Source organism: Pyrgilauda ruficollis, unplaced genomic scaffold (assembly GCF_017590135.1).
Source record: "Pyrgilauda ruficollis isolate IOZ18807 unplaced genomic scaffold, ASM1759013v1 scaffold350, whole genome shotgun sequence".
NCBI classification, from domain to species: domain Eukaryota; kingdom Metazoa; phylum Chordata; class Aves; order Passeriformes; family Passeridae; genus Pyrgilauda; species Pyrgilauda ruficollis.
This window is the reverse complement of record NW_024524935.1, coordinates 65,116-90,531: the sequence shown is the minus strand read 5'-3', so window position 1 is coordinate 90,531 and position 25,416 is coordinate 65,116. Positions and strand designations below refer to the sequence as shown.

Here is a 25,416-nt window from a genome sequence, read left to right as displayed (position 1 = left end):
ACCCCCGCAGGGATCCCGCAGGCACTGCAGGGAATTCCCATGGATTCCCCCACAGATCCCACCCCAAACGTCCCAAAATTCTCCCAATCCCACCCCAAATCCCTGCCCCAATCCCCCGGACCCCTGGCCCATCCCCCTTTACCTTTCCGGTTGATTCGGATCCCATTGGGCTCCGGCCCCTCCGGCCCTTCCTGGCTGGACACCGGGAATTCCCGGCTGGACTTTTGGAATTCCCGAGTGGACATCAGGAATTCCCGAGCGGACTTTGGGAATTCCTGGCTGGACATGCCAGAATCCTGGCTGGACACCAGGAATTCCTGGCTGGACGTTGGGAATTCCTGACTGGACGTTGGGAATTCCCAGCTGGACGTCCCAGAATCCCGGCTGGACGCGGCCGAGTCCTGGCTGGACGTGGGGAATTCCTGGCCGGACGTTGGGAATTCCCGGCCGGACGTGGGGAATTCCCGGCCGGATGTTGGGAATTCCCGGCCGGACGCGGGGAATTCCCACCCGGACAGGCGGGGATCCCGGAGCTGCCGGACAATCAGGAGCCGCAGGGTCTCCACTGGGATGGGGGAGGGAAAATGGGATTTGGGGTTTTCCAGGGAAATGTCCCGGGATGGGGGAGAGAGGGAGGGCACAGAGGGATCTGGGATGTTCCCCTGGGGGTGGAGGAAGGAAAACTGGGGAATTTGGGATTTTCCCGAGGGAACAGAGGGAGGAAAAAGGGGATTTGGGGTTTCCTGAGGGAACGGAGGAAGGGCAGTTGGGGATTTGGGATTGTCCCCTGGGAATGGACAAAGGGCAGTTGGGGATTTGGGATTGTCCCCAGGGAATGGACAAAGGGCAGTTGGGGATTTGGGATTGTCCCCAGGGAATGGACAAAGGGCAGTTGGGGACCTAGGACTGTCCCCAGCTCTCACCATGCTCCAGCGCTGCCTCGGCCACTCCGGCGCTTCCCAGGGATTTGGGGATTCCCGGGACGGGGCCGGGACCCCCCGGGGGCGGGGACAGGGCAGAGGGGACAGGGACAGCGGGGACAGGGACAGGGACAGGGACAGCGGGGACAGGGACAGGACAGGGACAGGGACAGCAGGGACAGGACAGGAGGGGACAGGAGGGGACAGGGACAGGGGAGGCCCAGCATACCTGAGGAGCAATCCTCGGGCTCGGTGTCCCGGGCCAGCTCTGGGGACACGGCGGGGTCCGGCAGCAGCAGGCTGGGAACGGAGCGGGACAGGGCTGGCACGGGACAGGGACAGGGACAGGGACAGGGACAGGGACAGGACAGGCAGCCCCGAGTCCCCCCCCCAGAGACCCTCCGGGGACACCAGGGACCTCCTGAGCTCCATCCGCGTTCCCATCCCCATTACTCCCGTTATTCCCACTCCCATTCCCACCATTCCCACTATCCCATTCCCTTCATTCCCATTCCCATTATCCCCATCACTCCCATTATTCCCCTCATTCCCACCATTCCCGTTATCCCCTCATTCCCACCACTCCCATTATTCCTCTCATTCCCACCATCCCATTCCCACCATTCCCGTTATCCCACCATTCCCGTTATCCCACCATTCCCATTCCCCCATCCCATTCCCACCATTCCCCCCATTCCCACCATTCCCATTCCCATTCCCACCATCCAATTCCCCTCATTCCCACCATCCAATTCCCCCATCCCATTCCCCCCATTCCCGTTATCCCCTCATTCCCACCATTCCCATTCCCCCATCCCATTCCCGTTATCCCCCCATTCCCACCTGGCGGCCCCGTCCCCGCTGGCCTCGCTCTGTCCCTGTTTTGGTGGCCCCGGGAGGCTCCTGGTGGCCCCTTGGACAGCCTGCTCCAGCAGCTGCATCCACCTGCAATTCCAGCCAGGAATTCCAGCTGGGACTCCAGCCCTTCCCAGGGACCTCCCCTCTCATCCCAAGGATTTCTGTCCCCCCCAGGGAGGAATTCCAGCCCTTCCCAGGGACTTTTCCAGCCCATCCCATGCATTTTGGTCCCCCCCGGGAATTTCCCAGCCCATCCCAGGGAACTTGCTGGCTCATCCCAAGGATTTCATCCCCCCAGGGACTTTTCCAGCCCTTCCCAGGGGATTTTCCAGGATTTCCCCTCACGTGTTCTTCTCCGAGGACGTCAGTGCCACCAGCTCGTAGATTTGGGGTCCCAGCTCCGAGGTGCAGATGATGAACAGGGCGCGCTTGTCTGGGGGGGGACAAAATTCCCAGAATTCCCAAAATTCCCAGCCCCAGAATGCCCCAAATTCCCGGAATTCCGGGGTTTCCCTGCTCACTTGTGGCCATGGAGCAGATGAGCACCAAGCTGAGCTGAGCCCCCATTCCCACACCCCTTTTTCCCCCAAAACCCCTTTTCCTCAACAGAAAATCCCGTTTTTTTACACAACCCCCCCCCATTTTCCCACGTTTCATTCCCAGAATTCCTGGAATTCCCTGATTTCCCTGCCCACCTGTGGCCAGAGCGCACCAGCAGTGAGCTGAGTTTGAGCACAGGGCTGAACCCCCGTTTGCCCCCAAAAAACCCATTTTTTTTACACAAACCCCCCAGAAATTCCCGGTTTTCCCCCATTTCATTCCCAGAATTCCCGGAATTCCGGGATTTCCCTGCCCACCTGTGGCCACGGAGCGCACCAGCAGCGAGCTGAGCTTGAGCACGGGGCTGAAGCTCTGCTTGGTGTCCGGGGCTCCCCCCAGGCCGCCCTTGCTGTGACACTTGAGCAGCCAGCGCTCGTCCTGGCGCTGCAGCAGCACCAGCAGCTCCTCCAGCAGCAGCACGTGCAGGTCTGCAAAATTCCAGGGGGTTTCGGCAACTTTTTGGAATTTTTTTCCGATTTTTTTGGGGGATTTTTTGGGATTTTTTTTGGATTTTTTTTTTTATTTTTGGGGATTTTTTTTGGATTTTTGGGGATTTTTTTTTAATCTTTGGAGGGATTTTTTTTTAATCTTTGGAGGGATTTTTTTGGTGATTCTTTAGTGATTTTTTTTTTTTTTTTTTTTCAGTTTTTGGGGGATTTTTTTGGATCCCAGTCCCTCCCAGCTGCCCCCAGTCCGTACCCACGCTCTTGTCCTTGCCCACTCTCCAGGCCAGGGGTCCCTCGTGGATCATCCGGTGTGAGGTCAGGTCCAGGTTCTGCGGGACCAAAACCCATGGGAAACACTCCAAAATTCATGGGAAACACCCCAAAACCCATGGGAAACACACCAAAATCCAGGAAAAACACCCCAAAATTCATGGGAAACACACCAAAACCCATGGGAAACACCCCAAAACCCATGGGAAACACACCAAAATCCAGGGAAAACACCCCAAAATTCATGGGAAACACCCCAAAACCCAGGGGAAACACACCAAAACCCAGGAAAAACACCCCAAAATTCACAGGAAACACACCAAAACCCATGGGAAACACCCCAAAACCCATGGGAAACACACCAAAATCCAGGAAAAACACCCCAAAATTCACATTTTTTTTGGTTTTTTTTGTTTTTTTTTTTTTTTTTTTTTTTTTTTTCAGTTTTTGGGGGATTTTTTTGGATCCCAGTCCCTCCCAGCTGCCCCCAGTCCGTACCCACGCTCTTGTCCTTGCCCACTCTCCAGGCCAGGGGTCCCTCGTGGATCATCCGGTGTGAGGTCAGGTCCAGGTTCTGCGGGACCAAAACCCATGGGAAACACTCCAAAATTCATGGGAAACACCCCAAAACCCAGGGGAAACACACCAAAACCCAGGAAAAACACCCCAAAATTCATGGGAAACACCCCAAAACCCATGGGAAACACTCCAAAATTCATGGGAAACACCCCAAAACCCAGGGGAAACACACCAAAACCCAGGAAAAACACCCCAAAATTCACAGGAAACACACCAAAACCCATGGGAAACATCCCAAAACCCATGGGAAACACACCAAAATCCAGGAAAAACACCCCAAAATTCACAGGAAACACACCAAAACCCATGGGAAACATCCCAAAACCCATGGGAAACACACCAAAATCCAGGGAAAACACCCCAAAATCTATGGGGAACACAACACAGCAATGGTGTTTTGCAAGGAAAAAGATGGGTTTTCCACAGATAAATGGGGGATTGCCCATGGAAAAATGGGGGATATCCATGGAAAAGTGGGGAATTTCCATGGAAAAAAGGGGGAATATCCATGGAAAAATGGGGGATTTCCATGAAAAACTGGGGGATTTCCATGAAAAACTGGGGGATTTCCATGGAAAACTGGGGGATTCCCATCAAACCCATGGATTCCCAAGGAAAGTCAGGGTGCAGAAAAGGGGATTTCCACAGAAAACCGAGGGATTCCCATGGAACAATGGGGGATTCCCATGGAAAAGTGGGGCATCCCCACAAAGCCCAGGGGTTCCCAGGGAAAGCCGGGCTGCAGCGGGGCTCCCAGCGGGCCAGGAGCAGCGGGAATACCCGGAATTCCGCGGCCAGGGGGTTGCTGGTCCTCTCCAGCGCCGAGGTGTCCAGGCGCCGCTGGTGCTCCCGCAGGCGCTGCCGGTTCTCGGCGCGCCGCACCGCCTCGTTGACCGCCCGCAGCACCTCCCGGCTCTGGTCACGGGCACGCAGCAGCTTCTGCTGCTCCGGGGAGCCCGCTGGGAACAACCGGGAGAAACGGGAGGAAACGGGGGAAATCCAGGGGGAAACGGGACTGAGATCTCTGATCGGGCACGCAGCAGCTTCTGCTGCTCCGGGGAGCCCGCTGGGAGGGGAGAAACGGGGGGAGATCCAGGGGAAATTATGGGAAAATCCAGGGGGAAATGGGGAAAATCCAGGGGGAAATCATGGGGAAATCCAGGGGAAAATCCAGAGGAAAATCATGGGGAAAATCCAGGGGAAATCCAGGGGAAAACGGGACTGAGATCACTGATCGGGCACGCAGCAGCTTCTGCTGCTCCTGGGAGCCCGCTGGGAGGGGAGAAACGGGGGGAGATCCAGGGGAAATCCTGGGGGAAATGGGGAAAATCCAGGGGGAAATCATGGGGAAATCCAGGGGAAAATCATGGGGAAATCATGGGGAAATCCAGGGGGAAATCATGGGGAAATCCAGGGGGAAATGGGGAAAATTCAGGGGAAAATCATGGGGAAATCCAGGGGAAAATCCAGAGGAAAATCATGGGGAAATCATGGGGAAATCCAGGGGGAAATGGGACTGAGATCACTGATCAGGCACGCAGCAGCTTCTGCTGCTCTGGGGAGCCCGCTGGGAAAAACTGGGAGAAACGGGGAGAAATGGGGAAATCCAGGGGAAATCATGGGGGAAATGGGGACAATCCAGAGGAAAATCCAGAGGAAAATCCAGGGGAAAATCATGGGGAAAATCCAGGGGGAAATGGGACTGAGATCACTGATCCCATACACGGAGCAGCTTCTCCTGCTCCACAGAGGCTGCTGGGAAACCCAGGGAGAAATGGGGAAAATCCAGGGGAAATTGGGACAGGAGTCACTGATCCTGGGCATGAAGCAGCTTCTGCTGCTCTGGGGAGCCTGCTGGGAATGGGGAAATCTTGGGAAAAACCCATGGGATAACGAGAAAAACCCATGGAAAGATCCAGAGAAAAAAGGGATGAAATCCAAGGCAAGATCCAGGGGAAAATGGCAAAAATCCAGGGGAAAACAGGGGACTAACAGGGAAAACAGTGGGAAAGCAGGGAAGGGGAAGTGGGGGGCGAAGGGAATGAGGAATTGCAGGACAGAGGCTGGAATTCCGGGCGCTCCTGTCCCTACCCGGGGTGCACTTGATGACGTTGTCCAGCAGCAGCGGGTACTTGGTGAGGCGCTGCATCTCGGCGATCAGCAGGTCCTTCAGCTGCAGCCGCCGGCACTGCGGGTTGCTCTCGGCCTCCTGGGAGGGCAGGGCACCCCGGTCACCCAGCCCCTGACCCCTCTGCTTCCCAAATCACCCAGCCCCTGACCCCTCTGCTTCCCAAATCCTGGAGTTTGTCACCCCTCTGCTTCCCCGGTCACCCAGCCCCTGATCCCTCTGCTTCCCAAATCACCCAGCTCCTGATCCCTCTGCTTCCCCAAATCCTGGAGTTTGTCACCCCTCTGCTTCCCCAAATCCTGGAGTTTGTCACCCCTCTGCTTCCCCGGTCACCCAGCTCCTGATCCCTCTGCTTCCCAAATCCTGGAGTTTGTCACCCCTCTGCTTCCCCAAATCCTGGAGTTCCTGGTCCCACTGCTTTCCAAAATCCCGGACTTCCTCACCTCACTGCTTCCCAAAATCCCGGACTTCCTCACTCCATTGGTTCCCGGAATCCCGATAATCCCCAAGTTCCTGCCCTCACAGTTTCCCCAAATCCCGGAATCCTGAAATTCCTGCCCTCACTGCTTCCCCAAATCCCGGAATCCTGAAGTTCCTGGTCCCACTGCTTTCCAAAATCCCGGACTTCCTCACCTCACTGCTTCCCAAAATCCCGGACTTCCTCACTCCATTGGTTCCCGGAATCCCGATAATCCCCAAGTTCCTGCCCTCACAGTTTCCCCAAATCCCGGAATCCTGAAATTCCTGCCCTCACTGCTTCCCCAAATCCCGGAATCCTGAAATTCCTGCCCTCACTGCTTACCCAAATCGCGAAGTTCCTGACGCCCACTGCTTCCCCAAATCCCAAAATCCTCAGCGCGCCCAAAACCCCCGAAATCCCAAACCACTGAAATCCCCAAATCCCGGAAATTCCTGACCCCGCCGGGCGAAACCAAGGGGGAAAAGGGGAAAACCCAGGGAGGCAGGAAGGGAAGCAGCAGGTGGAAGGGCAGGCGGGAGGGTCCCGAGCGGCGCAGACCTGCATGAAGAGCTGGAAGCGGCTCTCCTTGCGCTGCTTGGTGCGGATCAGCTCCAGCGCCACCGACTGCGAGGAGCAGAAGGCGGCGGCCACGCGCTGGAACTCCTCCTTGGCAGCGCCCTCGAACTGGGAACGCCGCGGGAAAGCGGCGTTGGCACCCCGCGATTGCCGGGAGCCCCGCCGCGCCCGGGGCTCCGCGGCCGCGGGGAGGGAGGGAGCGAGGGAGGGACGGGCTCCTACCCGGGCCAGCATGAGGTCGCCGATCTCGGCGATGATGGGTCCCTGCTCCTCCCGGAGCTTCCGCATGGATTCCGAGAGGGAATCTGGGAATGAGGGGAGGGAGAGGTGGGGGGAGAGTGGGAGCGGGGAGAGGGGGAAGGAGTGGGGGAATAGGGAAAAGGGGGAGAAAGGGGAACAAGGGGAAAAAAATGGGGAAAAGGGGAAAAAAGGGGAAAAAGGGGGGGGGAAAGGGGGAAAAAAGGGGAAAAGGGGGGAAAAGGGGGGAAAAAGGGGGAAAAGGGGGGAAAAAGGGGGAAAAGGGGGGAAAAAGGGGGAAAAGGGGGGAAAAAGGGGGAAAAGGGGGGAAAAAGGGGGAAAAGGGGGGAAAAAGGGGGAAAAGGGGGGAAAAAGGGGGAAAAGGGGGGAAAAAGGGGGAAAAGGGGGGAAAAAGGGGGAAAAGGGGGGAAAAAGGGGGAAAAGGGGGGAAAAAGGGGGAAAAGGGGGGAAAAAGGGGGAAAAGGGGGGAAAAAGGGGGAAAAGGGGGGAAAAAGGGGGAAAAGGGGGGAAAAAGGGGGAAAAGGGGGGAAAAAGGGAGGCAAATTTGGGATTTTGGGAATTCCAGAGATCTGTCTCACTGTGCAGATCAGCGAGGCTGGGCAGGTTGGGGAAGAGCAGGATCCCAGTGGGATTTGGGGAACCGGTGGGGTCAGGAACTTTGGGATTTTGGGGATTTGGGGATTTGGGAATTTGGGAATTTGGGGATTTCGCTCACTGTGCACGTCGATGAGGTCGGGCAGGTTGGGGAAGAGCAGCCCCAGCTCCTCCCGGCTCAGCAGCTGCTCCCGGCGCAGGCGTTGGAAGAAAAGCAAATCCAGAACGCGCAGGATGCGCAGGTGGGACAGCTCGGTGACAAACAGCTCTGGGGACAGCACAGGGGACATTGGGGACACGGGGACAGCACCCACAGGGGGACAGCTCGGTGACAAACAGCTCTGGGGACACTGGGGACATCCAATTCCAGAAGCAGCCCCAGAACCAGCCCCAGCACCCCAAAACCAGCCCCAAATCCTGGGGAAAAAACAGGAATGAGATCCCAAATCCCAGGAGTGAGACCCCAAATCCTGGAAAAGGGCTGGGAGAGAGCCCCCAAACCCTAGGAATGAGCCCCAAATCCCAGAAATGAGCCCCAAACCCAGGAATGAGCCCCAAACCCAGGAATGAGCCCCAAACCCCAGGATTCACCCCCCAGAAGCATCCCCCCGCTCCAGCCCCCCGGCATTCCCGGCATTCCCGGGATTCCCTGCTCCCCACCGTTGATGACCTCCTGGCGATCCACCTCCCGCTGGGGCAGGCTGGCCAGCAGCTCCCGGCTCACCGAGTGCTGCCAGCTCTGGGAATTCTGCTGCCAGCTCTGGGAGCTGGCCTGGGAATTTTGGGGATTTTGGGGGTCGGGGTCCGGCTCCAGGTCGGGGACGGGGCCCTGCTCGTCCTCCAGGAGGTGCGGGAGGAAGGGGTCGGCCCCGAAGCCCAGGCTGGGAGAATCCATGCTCCTGGAAATGGGAAAAATGGGGGGAAAAATGGGGAAAGAAGGGGGAAAGATTGAGGGAAAAAGTGGGGAAAAAAGAGGGAAAAACAGGGAAAATTGGGGGGAAAAAGAGGGGAAAAATGGGGAAAGAAGGGGGAAAAATTGAGAAAGAATGAGGGAAAAAGTGGGAAAAAAGAGGGAAAAACGGGGAAAATTGGGGGGAAAAAATTGGGGGAAATTTGGGGGGGAAAATGGGGAAATAATGATTAAAAAAATGGGGAAAAAAGAGGGAGAAATGGGGAAAACTGGGAATGGGAATTCCAGGGGGGTCACTCACCTGCGCCCCATCTTTGGCGTGTAGGGGGGGGTGGGATTTTCCAGGGATCTGGGAAAAGAAGGGAAAAATCCCCCTGGGGTGTCCCAAAATCCCAAGTTTTCCCCGATCCTGATGAGTTCACCCTCGAAATCCAGGGATTCAGCCCCAAAGCCCGTTACGTTCCATGGATTTTTCCATGGATTTTTCCATGGGTTCTGCAGGAATTTGGGAGCTGAAGGAATAAAACCCCCTCCCTCCAACCCCCTAAATCCCAATCCCAAAAACCCCAAATCCCAAACTTCCCACGATCCCAGTTTCCCCTCCTTTCCCAGACTTCCATCCCAAACCCCAAAATCTGGGGCTGGGCCCTCCGGAATTCTGGGAATTCCGGGATTCCTGGGATTTCCCACCTGTTGGAGAGGCTGGAGGTGCAAAGCCCCTCCCAAAAAGCCCAAATCCCAAATTCCCCTGATCCCGACGCTCCCAGCTCCCCAGAGTTTGCTCCCAGAGCCCCGTCACCCCAAACCTGGGGCTGGGCCCTCCGGAATTCCGGAATCCCGGGATGTCCCACCTGTTGGAGAGGCTGGAGGCGGAGGAGGAGGCGGAGTGCAGCCGGGGGGGCTCGCTGCCCGTGTCCATGTCCACGTCGCTGCGCGAGCGCGGCACCAGCTCGGCGCGCCGCGAGCGCCGCAGCTCCTCCCGCCCCTTCAGCGACTCCGAGCGGCCCAGGCGCACCTCGCAGCGCGAGCTAACGGGGACGGGGAGAAGTGGGAATTACGGAAAAAATCCCCAGGAATTACGGCAAAAATCCCCAGGAATTACGGCAAAAAATCCCCAGGAATTACAGCAAAAAATCACAGGAATTACGGTAAAAAATCCCCAGGAATTACGGCAAAAAATCACAGGAATCACGGCAAAAAATCCCCAGGAATTACGGGAAAAAATCCCAGAATTTAGGGCAAAAATCCCAAGGATTTACGGCAGAAATTCCCAGACTTAGGGAAAAGATCCCGGGATTTAGCACAAAAATCCCTGGGATTCAGGGGGAACATCATGGAATTTGGAGACAAAAACCAGGGAATTTGGAGAAAATACGGCAGGATTTAGAGGGGGAAAAGGTCCTGGGATTTCGGGGAAGAAACAAGGAATGGTGGCAGAAGGAATGGAATTTAGAGAAAAAACACCACAGGATTTCAGGGGAATCCCGGGATTTCGGGGGAATGCCCGAGATTTCAGGGGAATCCCGGGATTTCAGGGGGATCCCGGGATTTCAGGGGAACCCCGGGATTTTGGGGGAATCCCGGGATTTCAGGGGAGCCCCGGGATGGGATTGCGGGCGCTCACCCGTCGGGCTCCAGCAGCTCCTCGGGAATGCTGCCCGTGGAGAGGCGCTGCGAGCCCGGCTCCGGGGGCTCCCCGTGGCTGTTCTCAAAGTGCTGGATCATGGTCCGGACGTTCCCCGGCTTCACTGCTGGGAAAAACCCGGAATTCCGGGATCTGGGGGGGCCTCAGAGACAATTCCCAGCCCAAATCCTGAATTTCCCGTCCGAAATCCCAAAAATTCCCACCCCAAATCCAAAATTCCCGATTCTAAATCCCAAAATTCCCGATCCTTAATCCCAAATTCCTGATCCTTAATCCTGAATTTCCCATCCTAAATCCCCAAATTCCCATCCTAAAATCCTAAATTCCCAATCCTAAATCCCAAAATTCCCGATCCCAAATCCCCAAATTTGCCACCGTAAATTCCCATCCCAAATCCTAAACCTGATCCCAATTCCCGAATTTCCCATGCTGAATCCTGAACCCCAATAAACCCTGAATTCCTAAATCCCAAATCCCAACCCCTCAAATCCCAGAGTTCCCAGGAATTTCATCAGGGAAGGCAAAACGGGAATAAACCCCAAAACCAAGGGAAAAAAAAATCATGGAAAAATGAAGGAAAGCAACAAAAAATTTGGGAATTTTTACCTTCCGCAGGGGACAGGGGGACATGAAATGCTGGAAAACAAAGAGGAGATGTCAAAATTCCCAAAATCCCGGGGGAAAAGCGGGAATTCGGGAATGCTGATGGGATGAGAACGGAAAAGAACGGGATGGGAATGCGGGAATGAGGCTGGGATCAGGGAATTCCAGGGGAATTCGGGGAATTCCAGGGAAAATCCCAGGAAAATCCTAGGAGAGTCCCAAGAAAATCCCAGGAAATTCCAGAAAAATTCTGAAGAAAATCCCTGTAAAATGCCAAGGAATTCCCAGGAATGCCCAGGCATTCCCGGACTCCGGAATTCCGGTGTCACTCACTGCTCTGGGAGGAGCTCCGGGGTTTCCCGATGTATTTCAGGATCGGGTTCTGCCTCTGCTCCTTCTCCTTCCTGGAGCTGCTGCTCTGTTGGGAAAAAATCCTGGAATCGCTCGGAATCCCGGGAATTCCCCGGCCCAAACCCCAGAATCCCATCCCGAATTCCCAATTTCCATACTAAATCCCCAATTTCCATCCTAAATCCTAAATCCCCATCCCACATCCCGAATTCCCATCCCAAATCCCAGGATCTGGGTCAAGAAATCCCGGAATTCAGGTCTAAAATTCCCAGGATTTGGGCGAAAATTCCCAGGATTCCCCCCGAGACCCCCAGGCTGGACCCCTGGGATCTCCTCCCGGAGCTGCTCCTGGGAATTCCCGGGAATTCCTGGGCATTCCCACCTTTTTGGCCTTGGGGAAGAAGGGCAGCCACTTGTCCTTGTCCGGCAGCTTCTCGGAGGCTCCGGGGTTGCGGGATTCCCGGGATTCCCGGAATTCCCGGGGCCGGATCCCGGCGTGGGCCATGAAGGTGCTGAGGGCGAAGGCCATGGGAGAGCTGGGAGAGAGAATTCCAGAGGGTGGGACCGGCAGAATTCCCGGAATTCCCGGGATCCCCAGGGGCCCGGATCCGCTGGGAGAGGGGAAAGTGGGAAAACTGGGAATTCCAGGGGAGGATTCCCCAGGGAAAATCGGGAATGGCCCAAATTCCCAGATTTTTCCCCGCTGGATCCGCTCACCTCCGCTCCTCCTCGTACTTGGAGCTGCGGGAAAAGGAATTCCTTGGAGTCTTCCATCCCCAATCCCAAATTCCCCTTCCCACTCCCAAAATTCCCATTCCCACTCCCAAAATTCCCACTGCAGCCCCACAATCCCATCAGGAATTCCCGAATCCCACCAGGAATTCCGGAAGATTCCAACCCCACCAGGAATTCCCAATCCCCGCTCTCACAGGGTGTCCCCTAGGTGCCAATCCCAAATCCCATAAGAATTCCCAAAGATCCCCCAATCCTCAGGGGACGTCCCCGAGGTGCCCATCCCAACGATCCCATCAGGAATTGCCAAAGATCCCATGGGAATTCCCAGCGATCCCAAATCCTCACGGGACGTCCCCGACGATCCCATCAGGAATTCCCGATGATCCCATGGGAATTCCCAACCCCCTCCTCACAGGATGTCCTCGAGGTGGCCAATCCCGATGATCCCAACGACCCCATCAGGAATGCGCAATGATTCCATCAGGAATTCCCAATGGTCCCATGGGAATTCCCAGCGATCCCAAATCCTCACAGAATGTCCCCGAGGTGGCCAATCCCGACGATCCCACGGGAATTCCCAACGATCCCAAATCCTCACAGGACGCCCCCGAGGTGCGCATCCCAGCGATCCCATCAGGAATTCCCAATGATCCCAAGGGAATTGATCCCAAATCCTCACGGGACATCCCTGAGGTGCCCATCCCAGCGATCCCACGGGAATTCCCACCATTCCCAATGCTCACAGGATGTCCCCGAGGTGCCCACCCCAGCGATCCCACGGGAATTCCCACCATTCCCAATGCTCACAGGATGTCCCCGAGGTGCCCACCCCAGCGATCCCACGGGAATTCCCACCATTCCCAATGCTCACAGGATGTCCCCGAGGTGTCCCAGCTGCCGCTCGGCCAGCGCGCGCTCGCGCTCCCGGCGTTCCCGCGGCTCCCGGGGGCCGTTCCCCAGCTCCAGCTCCTGCAGCTCGTTCTCCCCGTAGAGGCTGCCCAGCCCCAGCGTGCGCTTCGTCCTGGAAAACCACGGGATCAGAGCGCCTGGAATCCCCAGCATTCCCAAAACACGGCATGTCCCGCCTGCCTCTCCGGGAAAAGCTAAAAAAACCAGGATCAGAACTGCTGGAATTCCCAACATTCCCAAAATCCGGCACGTCCCGCTTGCCTCTCTAGGAAAAGCTAAAAAAAAAATGGGATTGGGAACTCCTGGAATTCCCAACATTCCCAAAATCTGGCATGTCCTGCCTGGCTCTCTGGGAAAAGCTAAAAAAAACGGGATCAGAACTCCTGGAATTCCCAACATTCCCAAAATCTGGGATGTCCCACTTGGCTCTCCAGGAAAAGCTAAAAAAAACCAGGATTGGGAGCGCTCAGAAAGTCCCGAAATTCCCCAAATTTGGGATTTTCTACTTGGTTCTGCAGGAAAAACAGAAAAAACGGGATTGGGAACACCCAGAATTCCCAAGATCTGGGATTTCCCAAAAAAAAACGGGATCAGGATGTCCCGAAATTCCCGATTCTCCTGAGGTTTTCATGGGAAAAACAAAAACAATGGGATGGGGAGCTCCTGAAATTCCCAACATTTGGGATTTGCCTCAGGTTCTGCTGGGAAAGAGCAAAAAAACCGGGATTGGGAGGCGCAAAAACTCCCAAAATCCGGGGATTTCCTGAGGTTCTGCCCCAAAGAGGGACGGGGAGCTCCCGGCATTCCCAGAACTGGGGATTTTCCTGGGATTTTCCCGGGGTTTGGGGCGGCTCCCACCTGTAGTCCTGGAGCTGCTCCTGGATTTCCGGGATGAGGAATTCCTGCGCCTCCAGCAGCGCCGGCCGCAGCTCGTCGCCGTTCCGCAGGCGCAGCTCTGGGAATTGGGGAAATTGGGGATTTTGGGAACGCTCCGGGCGCTCCCCTCATGGCAGGGCTCATTCCCAACTTTCCTGTGGCTCGGGGAAAAGTTTGGGAATTCCCAATCCCGGCCCTGGGATCCTTTTCCAGGGGGAAATTCCTGGAATTCTGAACTCACCGATCTCGGCCAGGAGCTGCTCCGGCAGCTTCACCCGCAGGGGCTGGAAAAGAGGGAAAAGCATCCCAAAATCCTGGGAAATCCATCCCAAAATCATGGGAAATCCGTCCCAAAATCCTGGGAAAACCATCCCAAAATCCTGGGAAATCCTCCCGAAATCCATCCCAAAATCCCGAGAAATCCATCCCAAAATCCTGGGAAAACCATCCCAAAATCCCAAGAAATCCATCCCAAAATCCCCCGGGAAATCCTCCCGAAATCCCAAGAAATCCATCCCAAAATCCTGGGAAATCCTCCCGAAATCCCAAGAAATCCATCCCAAAATCCCGGGAAATCTTCCCAAAATGCATCCCAAAATCCTCGGAAATCCATCCCAAAATCCTGAGAAATCCATCCCAAAATCGCGGGAAATCCTTACAAAATTCATCCCAAAATCCCAGGAAATCCATACCAAAATCCTGGGAAAACCATCCCAAAATCCTGAGAAATCCATCCCAAAATCCCAGGAAATCCATCCCAAATTCTGGAAAATCCTCCCCAAACCCCTGAAGATTCTCCAAAATCCCGGGAAATCCTCCCCAGATGCTGGAAAATGCTCCCCAAATTCCAGAACACCATCCCAAAATTCTTCCAAGTCCTGGAAAATGCTCCCAAAACCCCCTGAGCCCCCCCAGCCCCGGGACGCCCCGAATCCCGGGAATGCCGGCGCTCACCGCCACCCTGTCCAGGAAGACGTTCCAGATGTCCCTGCCCAGGGCCCGGCTCTCCCGGGGGCTCTGCTGGCAGCAAACCTCGGAGCACAGGTGGAAGAGCTGCGGGAAAGCGGGAATGCCGAGGAAATCCCGGGAATGCCGAGGAAATCCCGGGAATTCCGCTCCGCCCCCAGCCCTGGGAACGCCCTGCGAGGCGCCAGGGGCTGGGAATGGGATCCCACGGGGAGGAAATCTGGGGATTTATTCCCAGGAATGTCCTTGGAAGCTCTGGGAGCGCCTCTGGGAGCTACCAAAAGTTGGGAATGTGATCCCAAGGGTCAGGAAATTCCAGGGATGTTGAGGAAATCCCAGGAATTCTGCTCCATCCCAACCCCTGGGAACACCCTGGGAGGTGCCAGGGGCTGGGAATGGGATCCAAGGAGGAGGAAATCCCAGAATTCCTGCTCAGTTTTTATTCCCAGGAATATTCCTGGAATCTCTGGGAGGTGCCAGAGGTTGAGAATGGGATCCCAGGGGCCAGAAAATCCCGGGAATTTTGGGAATTCCTTACCAGAGGAGTGGGATCGGCCTGGGAGAAGAGGAACCTCAGGAAAACTCCCAAATGGGCCGGGCGGGATTTGAGAATTCCCAAATCCTGGAACACGGAATCGCTCTGGGAACAGAGAGAGGGAGAGGTGGGAAGTGCCAGGATCCCAAAAATCCCCCCAGGAATTCCCAAATCCCCATTCCCGCTCTTCCCGCAATCCTCACCTCGTTGCTGCCACTGCCAGGCTCGCAATCCTCCTCAGGGCCGATGATCTGGGGCCTCCCCGATCCCTATCCCGAAAAAAAACCGGGATCAAGCTCTGGGAACAGCCCTGGGAGGATCCCCGTGGGGATTCCCGGGATTTTCCCAGGATTTTCCCGGATTTTCCGGGATTTTCCAGCCCCACCGGATCCGTGGAGAGGCGGGAGCCGAGCACGGGGGAGCTCCGGGGGCTGCCGGGCTCGGAAAAGCCGGAATTCCGGGATACCTGGGAACGGGAATTTCGGGATCAGGATCCCAAAAACCCCCAGGGGAGGCGGGGATCCCAAAATCCCTCGGAATTCCCAGGGAAAAACGCCCAGAGAGGGAAAGGGAGCCGGGAATTCCAGGGGATCCCAAATTCTGGGGGGAGTTTTTCCCTCTCCTGGAATTTTCCCCCCTTTTACCAAACTTTTCCTGGAATTCCCTCTGTTTTTCCCAGAATTTTCACCCCCTTTCCCCAGATTTTCCCCCCCTTTTTCCCTTGTTTTTCCCTCAATTTCCCCCCCTCACCTTCTCCCTGGAATTTCCCCCCCCAGGCTTTTCCCAAACTTTTCCTGGAATTTCTCCCCCTTCCTCCCAAACCTTTCCTGGAACTTTCACCCTCTCTTCCCAAACTTTCCCTGCAGTTTCCCCCCGCTTTTCCCAGATCTTCCCGAACTCCTCCCCGCCCTTTTCCCGGATTTCTCCCGGATTCTTCCCGGATTTTTCCCGGCATTCCCCTCACCTCTGCGGATTCCAGCCCTGGGTCCCCATCCTGGGGATCCCTGGGGAAACGCCCCGGGAGCTGCGGGGAGCCCCGGGGAGCCTCCCCTTCCAGGGGCCGGGAGCCCAAATCCTGGGAAAAGGGACACGGGGTCAGGGAAAGGGCAGGGAATTCCCAGGAAAGGCAGAAAAGGGAAAAAGGGATCCCAGAAATCCGGGAATGAGGGAATTCCCACCTTCACCCACGATTCCCACCGAGCCCCTCCACCCCCAGTTTTATTTTTTGGGAAAAGCATCCTGGGATTCCCAGAATTTCTGGATTTATTCCCAGATTTATTCCTGGGATCATTCCCTGATTTATCGCCAGATTTATTCCCAGAATTTCTGGATTTATTCCCAGGATCATTCCCAGACTTATTCCCAGATTCATTCCTGGATCATTCCCAGAATTCCCTGATCCTTCCCAGGATTATTCCCAGAATATTCCCTGATCCATTCCAGGATCCATTCTCACATAATTCCCAGGATCCTTGCCAGAATTCCTGGATCATTCCCATCTCATTCCCGGCTCATTCCCAGATCCATTCCCATATCACTCCTGGCTCATTCCCAGCTCCGTTCCTGGCTCATTCCCTAGATCCATTCCCATCCCATTCCCAGCCCCGCTCCCATCCCATTCCCAGCTCCATTCCCAGCCCGTTCCCAGATCCATTCCCAGATCCACTCCCAGCCCCGCTCCCGGCTCCATTCCCATCCCATTCCCATCCCGTTCCCAGCCCCATTCCCATCCCGTTCCCATCCCGTTCCCATCCCGTTCCCATCCCGTTCCCGGCCCGTTCCCATCCCGTTCCCATCCCGTTCCCAGCCCCGTTCCCATCCCGTTCCCAGCCCGTTCCCATCCCGTTCCCATCCCGTCCCCACCCCCATCCCGTTCCCATCCCGTTCCCATCCCGTTCCCATCCCGTTCCCATCCCGTTCCCATCCCGTTCCCATCCCGTTCCCATCCCGTTCCCATCCCGTTCCCATCCCGTTCCCATCCCGTTCCCATCCCGTTCCCATCCCGTTCCCATCCCGTTCCCATCCCGTTCCCATCCCGTTCCCATCCCGTTCCCATCCCGTTCCCATCCCGTTCCCATCCCGTTCCCATCCCGTTCCCATCCCGTTCCCATCCCGTTCCCATCCCGTTCCCGGCCCGTTCCCATCCCGTTCCCAGCCCCATTCCTATCCCGTTCCCATCCCGTTCCCATCCCATTCCCAGCCCCATTCCCATCCCGTTCCCATCCCCATTCCCATCCTGTTCCCATCCCATTCCCATCCCGTTCCCGGCCCCTTCCCATCCCGTTCCCATCCCGTTCCCGGCCCGTTCCCATCCCGTTCCCAGACCGTTCCCGGCCCGTTCCCGGCCCGCTCCCGGCCGTACCGCGGCTCCGCGCGCCTCCTGCAGCACCTTCAGCTGCAGCTGGCTGAGCCGGCGCCGCGCCCCCTCCAGCTGCTCCTCCAGCGCCGCGCCCGGCTGCCGCTGCAGCAGCTCCTGGAAGCGCTGCCGCGGGCATGGAACGCCGCCGGGAACACCGGGAACACCGGGAACACCGGGGAACAACCCAGAAAATCATAAAATAAATCCTCAGGAAAATCCCCCAACACGCCACCGCTCTGCCTGCGGTTTTCCGGGGTTATTCATGGAAACACTGGGACACACAGGGATGGAATTCCCACAGCATTCCCAGGGAAAACACCCGGGAAACACCCAGGAAACACCGGAAAATAATAAAAAATAATCCCAGAAAATAATAAAAAAAAAATAATCTCAGGAAAATCCCCCAAACATGCCACTGCTCTGCCTGCGGTTTTCCGGGGTTTTTCATGGGAACGCTGGGACACACAGGGATGGAATTCCCACAGCATTCCCAGGGAAAACACCCGGGAAACACCCAGGAAACACCGGAAAATAATAAAGAATAATCCCAGGAAATAATTTTTAAAAATCCCAGAAAATCCCAGAAAATAATAAATAATCTCAGGAAAATCCCCAAACATTCCACTGCTCTGCCTGGGGTTTTCCGGGGTTTTTCACGGAAATGCTGGGAGGGAGAGGGAATTCCCACAGCATTCCCAGGGAACCCCGGGAAAACACCCAGGAAACATCGAAAAATAACAAATTAAATCCCAGAAAATCCCAGAAAATAATAAAAAAAAATATCCCAGAAAATCTCCCCCCCCAAAATAATCCCATGAAAGTCACAAAAAAAAAAAACAAAACCAAACCCGAAAAATAAAAAAAAATCCTCAGAAAATCCCAACAATTCCCAAAAAACCCAAAACCCCCCCGGAAAAGTGGGAGCAGAGGAGAAGGGGGAGCACCTGCAGCTCGGCCTCCTCCTGGCGCAGCATGTTGCGCAGGATCTGCGCCGCGTGCTTCTGCACCTCGGGGTCCTGCGGGACAGGGACAGCGCGGGAATGCAGCGGGAACGGCGGTGGGAACGGCAGGAATGCAGCGGGAACGGCGGCGGGAACGGCGGGAATGCAGCGGGAACGGCGGGAATGGCAATGGGAACGGCAGCGGGAATGGCAGCGGGAATAACGCGAATGGCAGCGGGAATAACGCGAATGGCAGCGGGAATAACGCGAATGGCAGCGGGAATAACGCGAATGGCAGCGGGAATAACGCGAATGGCAGCGGGAATAACGCGAATGGCAGCGGGAATAACGCGAATGGCAGCGGGAATAACGCGAATGGCAGCGGGAATAACGCGAATGGCAGCGGGAATAACGCGAATGGCAGCGGGAATAACGCGAATGGCAGCGGGAATAACGCGAATGGCAGCGGGAATAACGCGAATGGCAGCGGGAATAACGCGAATGGCAGCGGGAATAACGCGAATGGCAGCGGGAATAACGCGAATGGCAGCGGGAATAACGCGAATGGCAGCGGGAATAACGCGAATGGCAGCGGGAATAACGCGAATGGCAGCGGGAATAACGCGAATGGCAGCGGGAATAACGCGAATGGCAGCGGGAATAACGCGAATGGCAGCGGGAATAACGCGAATGGCAGCGGGAATAACGCGAATGGCAGCGGGAATAACGCGAATGGCAGCGGGAATAACGCGAATGGCAGCGGGAATAACGCGAATGGCAGCGGGAATAACGCGAATGGCAGCGGGAATAACGCGAATGGCAGCGGGAATAACGCGAATGGCAGCGGGAATAACGCGAATGGCAGCGGGAATAACGCGAATGGCAGCGGGAATAACGCGAATGGCAGCGGGAATAACGCGAATGGCAGCGGGAATAACGCGAATGGCAGCGGGAATAACGCGAATGGCAGCGGGAATAACGCGAATGGCAGCGGGAATAACGCGAATGGCAGCGGGAATAACGCGAATGGCAGCGGGAATAACGCGAATGGCAGCGGGAATAACGCGAATGGCAGCGGGAATAACGCGAATGGCAGCGGGAATAACGCGAATGGCAGCGGGAATAACGCGAATGGCAGCGGGAATAACGCGAATGGCAGCGGGAATAACGCGAATGGCAGCGGGAATAACGCGAATGGCAGCGGGAATAACGCGAATGGCAGCGGGAATAACGCGAATGGCAGCGGGAATAACGCGAATGGCAGCGGGAATAACGCGAATGGCAGCGGGAATAACGCGAATGGCAGCGGGAATAACGCGAATGGCAGCGGGAATAACGCGAATGGCAGCGGGAATAACGCGAATGGCAGCGGGAATAACGCGAATGGCAGCGGGAATAACGCGAATGGCAGCGGGAATAACGCGAATGGCAGCGGGAATAACGCGAATGGCAGCGGGAATAACGCGAATGGCAGCGGGAATAACGCGAATGGCAGCGGGAATAACGCGAATGGCAGCGGGAATAACGCGAATGGCAGCGGGAATAACGCGAATGGCAGCGGGAATAACGCGAATGGCAGCGGGAATAACGCGAATGGCAGCGGGAATAACGCGAATGGCAGCGGGAATAACGCGAATGGCAGCGGGAATAACGCGAATGGCAGCGGGAATAACGCGAATGGCAGCGGGAATAACGCGAATGGCAGCGGGAATAACGCGAATGGCAGCGGGAATAACGCGAATGGCAGCGGGAATAACGCGAATGGCAGCGGGAATAACGCGAATGGCAGCGGGAATAACGCGAATGGCAGCGGGAATAACGCGAATGGCAGCGGGAATAACGCGAATGGCAGCGGGAATAACGCGAATGGCAGCGGGAATAACGCGAATGGCAGCGGGAATAACGCGAATGGCAGCGGGAATAACGCGAATGGCAGCGGGAATAACGCGAATGGCAGCGGGAATAACGCGAATGGCAGCGGGAATAACGCGAATGGCAGCGGGAATAACGCGAATGGCAGCGGGAATAACGCGAATGGCAGCGGGAATAACGCGAATGGCAGCGGGAATAACGCGAATGGCAGCGGGAATAACGCGAATGGCAGCGGGAATAACGCGAATGGCAGCGGGAATAACGCGAATGGCAGCGGGAATAACGCGAATGGCAGCGGGAATAACGCGAATGGCAGCGGGAATAACGCGAATGGCAGCGGGAATAACGCGAATGGCAGCGGGAATAACGCGAATGGCAGCGGGAATAACGCGAATGGCAGCGGGAATAACGCGAATGGCAGCGGGAATAACGCGAATGGCAGCGGGAATAACGCGAATGGCAGCGGGAATAACGCGAATGGCAGCGGGAATAACGCGAATGGCAGCGGGAATAACGCGAATGGCAGCGGGAATAACGCGAATGGCAGCGGGAATAACGCGAATGGCAGCGGGAATAACGCGAATGGCAGCGGGAATAACGCGAATGGCAGCGGGAATAACGCGAATGGCAGCGGGAATAACGCGAATGGCAGCGGGAATAACGCGAATGGCAGCGGGAATAACGCGAATGGCAGCGGGAATAACGCGAATGGCAGCGGGAATAACGCGAATGGCAGCGGGAATAACGCGAATGGCAGCGGGAATAACGCGAATGGCAGCGGGAATAACGCGAATGGCAGCGGGAATAACGCGAATGGCAGCGGGAATAACGCGAATGGCAGCGGGAATAACGCGAATGGCAGCGGGAATAACGCGAATGGCAGCGGGAATAACGCGAATGGCAGCGGGAATAACGCGAATGGCAGCGGGAATAACGCGAATGGCAGCGGGAATAACGCGAATGGCAGCGGGAATAACGCGAATGGCAGCGGGAATAACGCGAATGGCAGCGGGAATAACGCGAATGGCAGCGGGAATAACGCGAATGGCAGCGGGAATAACGCGAATGGCAGCGGGAATAACGCGAATGGCAGCGGGAATAACGCGAATGGCAGCGGGAATAACGCGAATGGCAGCGGGAATAACGCGAATGGCAGCGGGAATAACGCGAATGGCAGCGGGAATAACGCGAATGGCAGCGGGAATAACGCGAATGGCAGCGGGAATAACGCGAATGGCAGCGGGAATAACGCGAATGGCAGCGGGAATAACGCGAATGGCAGCGGGAATAACGCGAATGGCAGCGGGAATAACGCGAATGGCAGCGGGAATAACGCGAATGGCAGCGGGAATAACGCGAATGGCAGCGGGAATAACGCGAATGGCAGCGGGAATAACGCGAATGGCAGCGGGAATAACGCGAATGGCAGCGGGAATAACGCGAATGGCAGCGGGAATAACGCGAATGGCAGCGGGAATAACGCGAATGGCAGCGGGAATAACGCGAATGGCAGCGGGAATAACGCGAATGGCAGCGGGAATAACGCGAATGGCAGCGGGAATAACGCGAATGGCAGCGGGAATAACGCGAATGGCAGCGGGAATAACGCGAATGGCAGCGGGAATAACGCGAATGGCAGCGGGAATAACGCGAATGGCAGCGGGAATAACGCGAATGGCAGCGGGAATAACGCGAATGGCAGCGGGAATAACGCGAATGGCAGCGGGAATAACGCGAATGGCAGCGGGAATAACGCGAATGGCAGCGGGAATAACGCGAATGGCAGCGGGAATAACGCGAATGGCAGCGGGAATAACGCGAATGGCAGCGGGAATAACGCGAATGGCAGCGGGAATAACGCGAATGGCAGCGGGAATAACGCGAATGGCAGCGGGAATAACGCGAATGGCAGCGGGAATAACGCGAATGGCAGCGGGAATAACGCGAATGGCAGCGGGAATAACGCGAATGGCAGCGGGAATAACGCGAATGGCAGCGGGAATAACGCGAATGGCAGCGGGAATAACGCGAATGGCAGCGGGAATAACGCGAATGGCAGCGGGAATAACGCGAATGGCAGCGGGAATAACGCGAATGGCAGCGGGAATAACGCGAATGGCAGCGGGAATAACGCGAATGGCAGCGGGAATAACGCGAATGGCAGCGGGAATAACGCGAATGGCAGCGGGAATAACGCGAATGGCAGCGGGAATAACGCGAATGGCAGCGGGAATAACGCGAATGGCAGCGGGAATAACGCGAATGGCAGCGGGAATAACGCGAATGGCAGCGGGAATAACGCGAATGGCAGCGGGAATAACGCGAATGGCAGCGGGAATAACGCGAATGGCAGCGGGAATAACGCGAATGGCAGCGGGAATAACGCGAATGGCAGCGGGAATAACGCGAATGGCAGCGGGAATAACGCGAATGGCAGCGGGAATAACGCGAATGGCAGCGGGAATAACGCGAATGGCAGCGGGAATAACGCGAATGGCAGCGGGAATAACGCGAATGGCAGCGGGAATAACGCGAATGGCAGCGGGAATAACGCGAATGGCAGCGGGAATAACGCGAATGGCAGCGGGAATAACGCGAATGGCAGCGGGAATAACGCGAATGGCAGCGGGAATAACGCGAATGGCAGCGGGAATAACGCGAATGGCAGCGGGAATAACGCGAATGGCAGCGGGAATAACGCGAATGGCAGCGGGAATAACGCGAATGGCAGCGGGAATAACGCGAATGGCAGCGGGAATAACGCGAATGGCAGCGGGAATAACGCGAATGGCAGCGGGAATAACGCGAATGGCAGCGGGAATAACGCGAATGGCAGCGGGAATAACGCGAATGGCAGCGGGAATAACGCGAATGGCAGCGGGAATAACGCGAATGGCAGCGGGAATAACGCGAATGGCAGCGGGAATAACGCGAATGGCAGCGGGAATAACGCGAATGGCAGCGGGAATAACGCGAATGGCAGCGGGAATAACGCGAATGGCAGCGGGAATAACGCGAATGGCAGCGGGAATAACGCGAATGGCAGCGGGAATAACGCGAATGGCAGCGGGAATAACGCGAATGGCAGCGGGAATAACGCGAATGGCAGCGGGAATAACGCGAATGGCAGCGGGAATAACGCGAATGGCAGCGGGAATAACGCGAATGGCAGCGGGAATAACGCGAATGGCAGCGGGAATAACGCGAATGGCAGCGGGAATAACGCGAATGGCAGCGGGAATAACGCGAATGGCAGCGGGAATAACGCGAATGGCAGCGGGAATAACGGGAATGGCAGCGGGAATAACAACAGGAATAGCAACAGGAATGACAATGGGAATAACAGGAATAATGGGAGAATGGGAATGGGAGAATGGGATTGGTGGGATAATGGGCATGGGGGGGAATAATGGATTTAATGGGAATAACGGGAATATTGGGAATGGGTATGAGGGGGTTGGGATCCCCTCAGGGAATTCTGGGATCTCCTGGGCGAGTTTTGGGGTCACTTGAGGGAATTCCGGGCTCCCCCCTGGAATTCCGGGCTCCCCCCTGGAATTCCGGGTTCCCCCCTGGAATTCCATGTTCCCCCCTGGAATTCCGGGCTCCCCCCTGGAATTGTGGCTCACCTGCAGGGGCCGGGGCTCCGTGATGCGCTGGGGGGGCCCCTGGGGACACCCCGGGGGCTCCGGCTCCTGCTGGGATCCCGGAATTCCCACGGAGCCGGGGGGGGACCCCAGCAGGGTCAGGGCCACGTAGGCACCGGCTGGGAACGAAACGGGACACGGGAATGTCAGCAGGAACTCCAGGAAAAGTCTGGGATAAGGGGGCTGTGAGGGGGGGCTGGCAGGGAAAATTCACAAGGAAAAAAATTCCAGGGAGCGGGAAGGATTTCCTGGAAAACGGGGGGAAAAGGATTTCCAGGAAATATCTGGGATAAAGGGGTGAGAAAGAGTCCCAGGAAAAAGTTGGGAAAAGAGGTGAGAAGGATTTCCAGGGAGAATTTCCAAGAAAAAATTCCTAGGAAAAATTTCCAGGAGAACTGGGAGCGGGAAGCATTTCCAGGGAGAATCTGGGATGAGGGGTAGGAAGGATTTCCTGGAAAAATGTGGGAAAAAGGGCTGGAAACGCTTCCAGGCTCCTCCCGAATTCCCGAAGGATGGAAAACGTCCTCCCCCTCCCCCAGCCCGGCCCGTTCCCACGGAACCACCTCCAGGAGAATTCCCAGGAACTGCGGCCCCAACTCACACTTGATCAACTTCACCACCTCCAGGTGGGAGCTGTTGGTCACCATCGTCCCGTTCACCTGCAACAGCCGGGCAGGGGCTGGCAAAGGGCTGGGAAAACGGGAATTCCCCGGGAAAACGGGAATTCCCCGGGAAAACGGGAATTCCCCCGGGAAGGCGGGAGGGGAGCGGGAGCGCCCACCTTGAGGATGCGGTCACCCTCCTGCACGCCGGCCCTCATGGCAGCCCCACCTGCACACGGGACAGAGCAGAGCCCAGATTTCCTCTGGAATGTTCCACGGGGGCTTCCCCACCCCCTCAGCCCCCCAAAGCCCCCCTGCTCCCACATCTCCCTGCCATCTTTCTCTCCCACCATTCTCCCACCATTTTCTGCCCCAGGCTGAGACTGGGGATGGAAGAGGGGACCCCTGGGAATTGTCTGGCCCTGTCCACCCCATCTGTGTCCATCTGTGTCCCTCCCTGTGTCCATCCCCGTGTCCCTCCCTGTGTCCATCCCCGTGTCCATCCCTGTCCCCACCCTGTCCCCCTGTCCCCCCTGTCCCCCTGTCCCCACCGGGCCGCACGGACTGCACGAGCACCACGCGGTCGCCGCTGACGGTGAAGCCGAAGCCATGCTGGTCCCGCTGGATGATGACACAGCGCTGCACCAGCCCTGCGGCACGGACACACGGACACACAGGGACACACAGGGGACACACAGATACGGGGACACAGGGACACACAGGGGACACACGGATACAGGGACACAGGGACACACGGACACACAGGGACACACAGG

The 25,416-nt window shown here is 56.6% G+C and overlaps 1 protein-coding gene across 1 annotated transcript in view; it reads right to left on the bottom strand.

The window, feature by feature from the left end:
* The window catches only part of ARHGEF11 (Rho guanine nucleotide exchange factor 11), a 33,379-nt gene that overhangs the window by 3,193 nt on the left and 4,770 nt on the right, over window positions 1-25,416 (bottom strand). The window contains exons 3-36 of the mRNA XM_041475544.1: window positions 25,192-25,290; window positions 24,820-24,869; window positions 24,640-24,697; window positions 24,021-24,157; window positions 18,523-18,594; window positions 17,582-17,701; window positions 16,184-16,294; window positions 15,605-15,685; window positions 15,423-15,488; window positions 15,223-15,324; window positions 14,673-14,771; window positions 13,960-14,002; window positions 13,701-13,797; window positions 12,805-12,954; window positions 11,916-11,939; window positions 11,581-11,734; window positions 11,181-11,265; window positions 10,851-10,880; window positions 10,224-10,350; window positions 9,451-9,627; window positions 8,901-8,948; window positions 8,350-8,588; window positions 7,811-7,957; window positions 7,060-7,142; window positions 6,820-6,945; window positions 5,765-5,882; window positions 4,454-4,632; window positions 3,593-3,668; window positions 2,636-2,806; window positions 2,124-2,211; window positions 1,764-1,865; window positions 1,116-1,220; window positions 924-1,009; window positions 143-565 (exon numbers count right to left, since the gene is read on the bottom strand). Coding sequence (XP_041331478.1) covers window positions 143-565; window positions 924-1,009; window positions 1,116-1,220; window positions 1,764-1,865; window positions 2,124-2,211; window positions 2,636-2,806; window positions 3,593-3,668; window positions 4,454-4,632; window positions 5,765-5,882; window positions 6,820-6,945; window positions 7,060-7,142; window positions 7,811-7,957; window positions 8,350-8,588; window positions 8,901-8,948; window positions 9,451-9,627; window positions 10,224-10,350; window positions 10,851-10,880; window positions 11,181-11,265; window positions 11,581-11,734; window positions 11,916-11,939; window positions 12,805-12,954; window positions 13,701-13,797; window positions 13,960-14,002; window positions 14,673-14,771; window positions 15,223-15,324; window positions 15,423-15,488; window positions 15,605-15,685; window positions 16,184-16,294; window positions 17,582-17,701; window positions 18,523-18,594; window positions 24,021-24,157; window positions 24,640-24,697; window positions 24,820-24,869; window positions 25,192-25,290 — 3,873 coding nt within the window. The remainder of the gene's footprint in view (window positions 1-142; window positions 566-923; window positions 1,010-1,115; window positions 1,221-1,763; window positions 1,866-2,123; window positions 2,212-2,635; window positions 2,807-3,592; window positions 3,669-4,453; window positions 4,633-5,764; window positions 5,883-6,819; window positions 6,946-7,059; window positions 7,143-7,810; window positions 7,958-8,349; window positions 8,589-8,900; window positions 8,949-9,450; window positions 9,628-10,223; window positions 10,351-10,850; window positions 10,881-11,180; window positions 11,266-11,580; window positions 11,735-11,915; window positions 11,940-12,804; window positions 12,955-13,700; window positions 13,798-13,959; window positions 14,003-14,672; window positions 14,772-15,222; window positions 15,325-15,422; window positions 15,489-15,604; window positions 15,686-16,183; window positions 16,295-17,581; window positions 17,702-18,522; window positions 18,595-24,020; window positions 24,158-24,639; window positions 24,698-24,819; window positions 24,870-25,191; window positions 25,291-25,416) is intronic.